We start from the raw sequence: 10,778 nt of genomic DNA, 5'->3' as shown, positions 1-10,778 counted from the left end.
AATCTAAAGGATTAGGTTGAGAAATGTTAATAAATTTAGTCAAAGGTACATAGTGTGTTCTTAAAATTTCGATTATGATTACGGCATCCCTTTTCACAATTCGAATTTTGAGAACATAGCAAATAAAACATTATGCGTCGTGTCCCATACGCTTCGGGTATAGGATCGATTGCAAATGCTTAATGTTTGACCATTCTAAAATTTTCCAAATGTCGAGCGCATTTAGAGGGAAAAGGGACTAGAATTAGTTTTGACTAAAAACAATTAAACAACTATCAAAGGACAACACAAAGTTCGACGAGGATTGGTCGCTTGTGAATAGTTGGAAGTATAGTATTGGAAAATATGGAAATGTTTCCATATTGGATGGACCATATCGACATCATTACGAATAGATAAGATTCTATTAAGAATGAGTTGTCATATGGAACATATGGAAGTGTGTCCATATTGGGAATTGAATATTGAGAAATCTATGATTAAATTAGAAACTTCTATGCAAAAGGATGTTCAAAGAATGTACTTTGAGTGAGAGACATCACGTCTATGGAATTGTCTTGTAACAATCTCCGATAGAGGACTTTGTAATATCATTGGCAATAGTCTTTGTGACTTTGGTGCAGTGACATTACGAAAGGATAAGTTGCATAGAATATTAGAATCTAGCATATTCTATAAGTAGCAAGAATTTGATATTCTTTAACTTATGGAAAAAGGATTTGGAGTTGAGAAATGAGAATGATTGGAAATGTGTTCAATATGATCTATTTCACAAAATAAGAACCATAGGTAAACATTGTGTGCATGCTAGGAGCATGGGACAAGTGTTGTAATTCAAGTAAGAAGTTGATTACCCGGAACTACAAATAATGAGTAATCAATATGGTGATAAATAAAAGGTGTTTTATTTATGCTCAAAGGGTTGAGGCATATGGGATTAGTATTATTCTTGTGTTTCACATTTGCATGTTTTGACTTCCAGAATAATTGAGTTTATCGAATTATTCAAACGGGCCACAGTCGTTCATATGTTGGAAGTAGATATGAATGAAGACTGTCGTGAATTGGTGTGTGGATTGTCTAGAAAAGTATTAGACATAAGCAAATGTTTGCTGCAACGTTCATGAGTGCTTACGAATATGATTTGAGCATTGGATTAAACCCACACTCACTGAGATGTGTGAGTTGTATCTTGCGAATCGGTTGCACATTGATAATATGTAAACACACTAGTAACTTGGTGTTATAAAACATATTGTTGTGTGTGATTCGGTGCGTGAGTGCAAGCGAGCATTGTATCAAAGTTTATCCGTTCCTTTTATTCAAAATAGGATAAAGGCGATATCTTTGGGCCCCTCGATGATTTAGTGATGACAAACGTAAATGCTCGGCCGGGCTAGGGCTAATTTGATTTGTTCAATTAGTCAGTCGTCATAAATCGGGAATCGAGATATAGTACAAAGAGAATGATTTGAAATCATATCTCATATGATATCTAGAATGGAGGAACATATGATCCCTTATCTAAGGACACGCGTATCTGATATGATCAGAGTTGACAGCGGCTTTGGAAAGCTACGATTGCAGATCGGGATCCGAAGTCATACGCATAATAGTTATTAGACTTATCCAAGTGGGAGACTGTTGGATTAGTGTCTAAGTCCATAACTATTTTGGTATGTACTTGACCCGATGGTGCATGGTCCTTTTGGGTTGCCTTCACCAAAGCAACTTGATTGGAGAAATAAATAAAGAGAGAGAGGTTATTATGATTTATTAATATGTTATAAGAATAATATATTAAAGGAGAAATCATATTTGTTTAATTAATATTGATCAATAATTAATTAAGAATTAATTTTGTGATCAAGTGTAATTAATTAAACTAGAGGGGCTGATTTGTAATTATGTGATAGTTACAAAATAAGGTAAGGGTTATCTTATTGATAGGTTGGACGAATTTAAGGATAAAGAGCCTTAGAATTCGAGTATGATAAGGATTCAAGGATTATCTTATTGGTTGCTTGGTGGATAAGCCACTAGATAAGGATAATGACTGAGACCCTATCTCTACACCTATATAAACACCCCTAGGGCTTAGGAATTCGTCTAACCATTCCCAAGAGGTCCTAAGGATGAATTCCTACCTCCCTCCTCTCTCTATATACCTTCTCCACTTGCTTATGGTGTTTGTAAGCCATTAGAGGAGTGACACTTGTGACTCTCAGCTTTCCAAGGTCAATTCAAGGAGGAATTAGATTGTTATTGCTATATGACAATCAAGCATGTAAATAGAGAAACCTAGATCCGAGCTTTAGGGTTTGTATGAGCACATAGGATGTCTTATGACCAAAACCCATCATTTGCATCTACAAAATCCTCTGGCTGATTCATGTAAACATCCTCAGCCAACTTCCCATTAAGGAAAGTGGTTTTCACATCCATCTATCAAATCTCATATTCATGAAATGCAACTATGGCTAGCATTATCCTAATAGACTTTATCTTAGCCACTGGTGAGAAGGTCTCATCATAGTCAACCCTTGGGGCTTGAGTAAAGCCCTTCACAACCAATCGAGCCTTGAAAGTGTGTACCTTTCCATCCATATTTGTCTTCTTTTTGAAGATCCATTTGCACCCACCTGTTTTTCGACCTAGTACATTATCAACCAAATTCCACACTTGGTTGTTATACATGGACTTGATCTCGCTATCCATTGCCTCTTGCCATTTGGCTGCTTTAGGGCCTGCAATTGCTTCCTTATAGTTAGTCAGTTCATACAAATATACTAGAGTACTATCACTGATAAACGTATCACCATCTGTATTAATATGGAAACCATATAACTCAGGTGGCATTCTAACTATACTGAAACGCTTAAGAGGTAATGAATCGTCAACTAGTTCAAGTGGAATCTCTTCCCTTGGTTGAACCCTAGCATCTTCAGAGGTTCCTTCATAGTTTGATTATTGAATCTCTTCAAGGTCAATGGTACTCCCACTGTCCTCTTTGCATATGAGCTCTCTCTCGTGAAAGACTCCTATTCGTGCTATACAGACCACTTTCTCACTAGGCCTGTATAACAAATATCCAAAGGACTTCTATGGGTAATCGATGAAAATACTGTTGGATTAGTGTCTAAGTCCATAACTATTTTGGTATGTACTTGACCCAATGGTGCATGGTCCTTTTGGGTTGCCTTCACCAAAGCAACTTGATAAGATGAATTATGGAGAGAGAGGATTAATTATGATTTATTAATATATTATGAGAATAATATATTAAAGGATAAATCATATTGTTTAATTAATATTAGTCAAGAATTAATAAGAATTAAGTTTGTGGCTAAAAGACATTAATTAAACTTAAGGGACTAGAACTGTCAATTGTGTGATAGTTGAATATTGGGCTAATGGACTCCATATTAGAGAGGTGGACGGATTCTATTGGGAAACCCATTAGAAATCATCCTAGGCCTCTAAGGAGGGAGTCCATGGGTTGCTTAGGGCCTAAGCATCCAAATTAGGGTTTCCTTGTTAGATAACCCTAATAGCCTCACTATTTAAAGGACCATTGAGACTCAAAAACGTGGTGAACTTATTCCTTAGGGTTTCCACACGTTTTGGGCAGCCTCCTCTCTCCTTATTCTTCATCCTCTTGCTCTTGGTGTTTGTGAACCATTAGAGGAGTGACACTTGTGACTCTAGGCTTTCTAAAGTCATTACAAGGAGGATTTGAGATTGTTATTGCTACATAACAATCAAGGTAAGATCTAAACCCTATTCATAAGTTAATTTGATTAATTGTATGCTAGAACTAGGGTTTAAAGGCTTGGATGAATTGCATGTACAATAGAGAAACCTAGATCCAAGCATTAGGGTTGAATGAGCACATACGATGTTCTTATGGCTAAAACCCATCAAATACATCTCTTACTTCGAGGTTTAAACTTGTCGTTTGTCTCTTGTCTAGAGAAAGCTTCAAAACCCCAAACCTTGATATGTACTAACGAGGGAACCTTCCCTATCCACATCTCATGAGGTGTTTTGGCAACCTTTTTAGTTGGGACAGGATTAAGAATATGGGTGGCAGTCTCTAAGGCATGCCCCCAGAACAAAATTGGAAGAGAAGCTTGACTCATAATGGAACGAACCATGTCCAACAAGGTTCAATTTCCCCTCTCAGCCACACCATTAAGTTATGGTGTCCTAGGAGGGGTCAATTGTGAACCTAATCTACATTTCTTGAAGTAGTCATGGAACGCGATACTAAGATACTCTCCGCCTCTTTCTGATCGGAGCATCTTTATCTTCCTTCCTGATTGACTTCTTGCTTAAACTCTTTGATCTTTTCAAAGGTTTCTAATTTATGCTTGATTAATTATACATAACCATATCTTCTATAATCATCAGTAAAATTCACATAAAATTGATTAGCATTCCTTGTGGATGATCTGAAGGGCCTACACACATGTGTGTGTATGAGATCCAACAAACCTGCACCTCTTTCACAAGATCCGGTGAAATGTGATTTTGTCATCTTACCCAAAAGACAAGATTCTCATGTATCATCTGACCTTAGGTCAAATGATTCCAACACTCCATCCTTTTGGAGTTGGGCAATATGTTTCTTGTTAACGTGTCGAAGATGACAATGCCATAAGCATGTTTTTTCTATACCATTAGACGAATCAATTTGAAATACATTATTGCCTAAACTGTCTAAACATATCACAATTTCATACACACCATCACATGATAAAGCTTCAAAATAAAAAGCACCATTTTTCTAAGTAGAAATAGAACCATTCTCATCATTAAATTAAATAATTAAATTAAATTTAAAAATAAACACATGATTTAATAATTATCTATTAATTAACATTTAATTAAATTTTAAATCTAATAAGGAATATCTAATTAAATTAATCAAGTAATTTAATCCTAATCCATATACCCCTAAATTTTTGAAAAAAATAGGTATATGACTTATCCAATTTTAATTATCTATTTTTACGCAAGTAAAGTGATAATTATCAAATTAAAAAAATCCCTAACCACTTATCAATTTTCGAATTTTTTGGGGATGAAGGTTATGGTTTCAAAACCCTAACCCTAATTTCAAAACTTAGGGAAAAACCCCAACTCAATTTCGAAATTTGAGGCCTTTTAGGGTTTAATTTCTAAAAACCCTAATTTGATCAAATTCAAGAATTATAGCAAATTAAATTGAAAACAAAGCAACCACTCTGATACTACTAATGGGTTTTAGGCATAACAAACCAAACTTAAAACTCTTAAGTGTGCATGCAACCTAAAACAATATCTATGTTTTCTCTATTGAACCTATAACTATGAACATCAAAACAAGAACGCTAAAAACCCTAGGTAGTTTTCGAAAATTACTAAAGAAAAGGTTTAGGGTTATATACCTTTTAGTTGTTATAATAAACAACTAGGAATCCTCTTGTTGATCTTTTGGAAGCAAGCACCAGAAGGGTTGTGCCTTAAATGGTTCACAACCAACTCAAGCAAGAAGGATATCATGAAGAGAGGAGATGGGAAAGTATAATTTCGGCTATCCTTAGGAAAGTTATGATGGCCAAAATATAAAGGGCTATAGGTCCTTATATAGTGTAACTAGGAAACCCTATATAAGTCCAAAACTGATATATTATTTTGAATTGGTAATTATCTAGTTTCCTAATTACCCTATAAGGATAATTCTACAAACCCTAAAATGCCTCTAAAAACCGTCCATCCTATGTATGGAAGGTTTTGGAGCCTTTTTTTTCAACTATTGAATAATGGCACTTTAGTCCTTGCACTTTTAATTAATTCCTTTAATCTCAAAATTCATTCCAATTAATTTCTGATTAATTATTAATTAAATATTACTATTTCTAATTAATATATTAACAAATCATTTATTTCAATTTATTTATCAAATAATAACTCAATCATTCTCTCCAAAAATCATCCTGTCCAATTGCTAGGTTTGAGGGCAACCCAAAATGACTGTGCTACTATCAATTCAAGTTTATACCAATTATAGTTGTGGGTTTATAAACCCAATGCAACACTCACCACATGGGGGTGATGTGTGGTGAACATCATCTCCTTACTTTTTCCTTATATTTTCCTTTTCTATGATGCATTTCTACTGCATTCTTCACCACACTTTTCTTCACTACACTTTTCTTCTTTCCAATGCTTCACCCTACTAGTACAATACAATAGTATGTATACTATTTATTAGGTGAGGGGTAGGAGGTGACCATTTCCTAGGTATGAAAGGGGAAGTGGGAAATGATGTGGCTCTAAGATGGCATGGGACGTGGCTCTGAGATAACATGCAAAAAGTAACTTTAGCCTAAAAGGGAGAGCATGTCAAAGAGAAGGTCAAATCGTGTAAGCAGGGATACGAGGGTGGATTTTTGTGATAATGAAAAGAAGAAAAACCAACAGATCTAGGGCTAACTATATACAACCTACAACAATGACTAATCTTTAACGTAGGTTTCACTCTAAAAATGATCGTCTCCACAAAATGATGTTTTTGAATTGTATTTTGTAACAAAAAGTAGTTAAATATCTTTTATATATGACTGGAAACTATTTCGAAAATTGCTTTCAAACATGGGCATAATTCTTTGATGATCATTCCTTTTAGTTTATTTAAAGGTGTCAACCAAATAATTCTTTTAGAATCTTTCTTGTTAGTCTATTTAGTGGTGCCAACACTATGAAATTTGCATTAAATTTCCAGATTCCTTAGAAAGCCATAATATCTTAATGTAACAGTGTAAATGCCATCGGTTAATGCAATCGACCCTGAGGGAGTTGTAGCAAGAGTATTTTTTAGAAGAGAGACACAACGAGCGGGTGCACTCCATCTTAACATTAAAGTTTCTCATAATAGAGCCTTGCTAGTGGGCGACAAACTGATTATTGAATCCAGAGAGGCCATCCAATAAAAAGATGTCATCTAATCAAGAAGAGAACTATGAGGTTCTTTCATGTCATTGACGTGTAACATGTTGTATGCAATCAAATGTAGAAACTCGGTTTTAGTTGACAGATTTGGCCTAAAAAAAGCTTCACAGGTAAGTTCTTACCAATGATTTGTCCAACAATTGGAAGATGATATAAATGTTAAGAGTTGTTAACTCGCTTAATCTTTGCCGGTTGTAGATGAGACCCCAAAAGTAACAAAGATTTAGGAATGTGTATCTGATCTTGGTTGATCGCAACTCGATGAAAGTGTGTCGAAGACTAATCTTTCATGCGAGTTGCAATTGTCCAAAAAAATAGACATTCATTCCTATAATTTTGATGAAATTGTTATTGAATCAACATGCATTCTTTGTAGGAAACCATTATAAAATAGATACATTCATTTTGAGCTGTTAATGTATGCATAAATTTCTATAATTTCTTTTTTGTGAGTTGTTATTTCTAATATTTGATATTCATTTTTCTAGAATTTAAAGAATTTGTTACCAAATCACATACCAATTACCATAAACTACAAAAGTACACAATCTCATAATTTATCTATAATAACAAATTCCATATATATTACATTCTACCTATATAATCTATATAGTTGTCCAAAAATAAAAATAAAAATAGTAATGAGTTCTACCTCGTTGTCGATGATCCCTAACATGAAAGATTAGTCTCTAGCAATCTTTGACATAAGTGATCATTGAAGCAAGAGATATATAAACATTACATGTTTTTTGGGACATTGGGAAACCAATCATTATTTAGTTAATGAATATGATGATTACTTATCATTCGGTCAATAAATAACAAGAGACCTTTCACTATATGTCTTAAGAGCACCAAGGCTCAGTGCACGCATGCATAATGTTGACTGATAGCTTGTCTATGAATTAAAGAACTCTTGTTGTTGGTGACGGTCCTAACATCTAAAGACATCTTGTAATAGATATGAGTACCTATACGTTCATCTTTATTTCTTTTGATTTGATGATCACTCGAATACAAGCACCCTATTACATTTTATTAATAGAAGATTAATAAAAGCAACAATGTGATGCTTGGTTTTCAATTTTGAACATGTTCTTTTTTCGAACATTATCATGTTCTTGATTTTCAAACATGAAAAATTTACTTTTTATATTTGCATATTATTAAAAACAGAATAAATAGGTGATTTATTCCTTATTTGTGCAAAACGATCAAATAAAATACAACATCTATAGACATTTCCAACTTTCAAATATATTCTACTTGCAAATAGAAATTTCGAAGAAGAATTTCAATGGTTTATGAAAAACGGTATAACTTCAAATAAGGGGGCCAATGCATGTTATGGTTTTCCAAAATAGTAATTGAGTTCTAAAATTATAAATTTTCGAACATAATCGTCATACGCATTATTTTAAGAGAAATTATCAATTACAATGACCACATTTTGTAAGTGTTGTTTATTTGTTTGTTTGTGTTTCTCTTTTAAATTGGAGCATACGAAGACTTCGGTGTTAAACTTCCCTTCCCAACAAGATGTTGAAAGTCGAAAATTTCAAAATATTATCGTCACAAAAGTTACTATTCAACGACAAACTGTTGTCGCGATAGGGTTGTTCGTCGATAACCCAGTTTCTTGTACTATTTCTACATAAAACGGTAATTTTAATCAACAAGACTCTTTTTCTTTTACATAAATCTTATTTTAATTCTTCAGTATATATAGATCCAATTGTTTATTACGACACTTATCTTTATACATTTTTAATTAAATTCCATCATAAGTTGTTGAAAAATAGAACAAATATGGATACACACTAATTAATTACATAATAAGTTTCTACTTACATATATACTTGTTCTTTTGTAACAACAAAAAATATTAATTTATGTGTCAGGAGCCATGTCTGTAGTCGAACCAATCCCAACCTGCAACCATGAAGATGAACTCCCATTGCTGCTATTCATGTTTTTCAACTCACTGAGTTTCGCCAACTTCATCTTACCTGCACCTTCATTGTCATCATTTGCCATTGTCGCTGCTGAAATATGATATTGATCACCACTGCTATTGTTTAGTTGGTTATTACGATCTTCTTTCGCATCCCCATCACCATTTCCTTGATCCGCTCCACTCCATGCATGTAGATTGATCTCCGTAGACACCTCCAATCTTTTCGGATTTTGAAGGTTGTGGTGGGTCGTGGTTGTGGTGTTGTTGGAAGTCGGGAGGTTTAGTTTTAGTTCGAGTTCTTTAGGTATGGCGAGAGCTCTTTGATAAAGTTGTTCAATGTGTTCATGGAAGTTAATTTTGTTTATAGAAGTGTCTGGAGTGTAGTTAGATGTTAGCCAATGGCATCTTTTGTGGCCACCTAAGGCTTGACCCGATGCGAAAATCCGGTTACAAATAGAGCATTTGTGTACTTTTGATTTCCTCGGGTCTTGAATGTTGTCTGATTGATAAGGGAAGATGGGTTTTATTACATCATTGATGACATTATCTTTGTGTGTCAAGTTATCATCAAACTGATCATTTCGTGCTGCGAAGCACCCTTTAACATTCTTGTGACTCGCTCTATGTCCACCCAATGCTTGATGCGAATTGAAAATCTTTTTACATGCTTTACATTCGAACATACCTTTAGGGGTTGTGGTGGCTACAACCACCCCTTTTGCTTTATCCGGTGGTGGTTTTGTAACATTCGGCAAAAACTCCGGGGACAACTTAGGGTTGCGTGTTTGTGTTTCGTTGTTTTTGGTGGGGAAAAGGCGATCATTGAGTTCTAGTTCTAAGGGATGATGATTAGCCATAGAGTTCGACAATGCCATTAAACATTTAGCTAATGCAACGTCGTCTTCATCGTCACTAGATTGACAAACCCTAAAAGATCTCTTCCTCTTCGACCAGCCACTTCTGCCACCATGATGGACGGATCCATCACCATCACCATCACCATCACCATCTTCGTCGTCATCAGCCTCGGATTCTGGGGACCAAAGAAGAGAGGATTCAGCATCATCAGAGCCACATTTCCCATGTTCCAAGAAAGATTTCCAAGAAGAAAACTCTTTACCGCAATTCTCACAAAGCCGGCTGAACCGATTTGGGTTGGTTCGTAAATCATAAATCTTTTTGCTGCCTTCGCAATCATTTGGAATATCGTCATCATCAAAATTAGCAATTTCATCACCAACACCATGTGCCCTCATATGCCCTCCCAATGCTCTTCCACACAGGAAACCTTTTTTACAAATCCTGCAAAAATGCTTGAAATCTGGTTGTTGATCGTCAGAACAAGCCATGGATGGAACGATGGAGGAGATGAGGAAAGATTCGTGCATGATCTTTGTAGTTGAAGTTGTCCTAGTTTTTAGTAAGAGTAATGGTTTGTGGTATGAGAGAGAGAAAACGGAGTAGGAGTTGAGTGTGCATGACAAGTGGGAGGAGGGTAAGAGTTTCAGAGACTTTTTCTACGACTAGTTTAATGTTTTTCTGGTGGTAATAGTGGCGCGCCGCCAATGGACGGCGGAGAAAGTCGCAAATATCATAAAAATTATACAACCATCACTTTCCCTCCTCTCATATTTGTGCTAGATTTTAAACACCATTTAAACCAATCCATTTGTTGAAGTGGATAGAATTTTATTTTACTTTATTTATTTATTTTATATTTATTTATCTTTTGTTGGTGGAGATTATATATATATATATATATATATATATATATATATATATATATATATATATATTAGTTTATAACCCGTGAGAACTACGGTTA

The 10,778-nt window shown here is 34.7% G+C and overlaps 1 protein-coding gene across 1 annotated transcript; it reads right to left on the bottom strand.

Moving 5' to 3' along the window:
• Positions 1–8,789: 8,789 nt before the first annotated feature.
• Positions 8,790–10,425, bottom strand: LOC145094924 (uncharacterized). Its single transcript, XM_079032899.1, has one exon. The coding sequence runs from the start codon at positions 10,339–10,341 to the stop codon at positions 8,887–8,889; it is 1,455 nt and encodes a 484-aa protein (XP_078889025.1). The 5' UTR covers positions 10,342–10,425; the 3' UTR covers positions 8,790–8,886.
• Positions 10,426–10,778: the final 353 nt, after the last annotated feature.

Source organism: Lactuca serriola, chromosome 3, assembly GCF_051521515.1.
Source record: "Lactuca serriola cultivar US96UC23 chromosome 3, Lser_US96UC23_V15, whole genome shotgun sequence".
NCBI lineage: Eukaryota > Viridiplantae > Streptophyta > Magnoliopsida > Asterales > Asteraceae > Lactuca > Lactuca serriola.
Note: the sequence above shows the minus strand (reverse complement) of the source record. Positions and strands in the feature narration are given on the sequence as shown.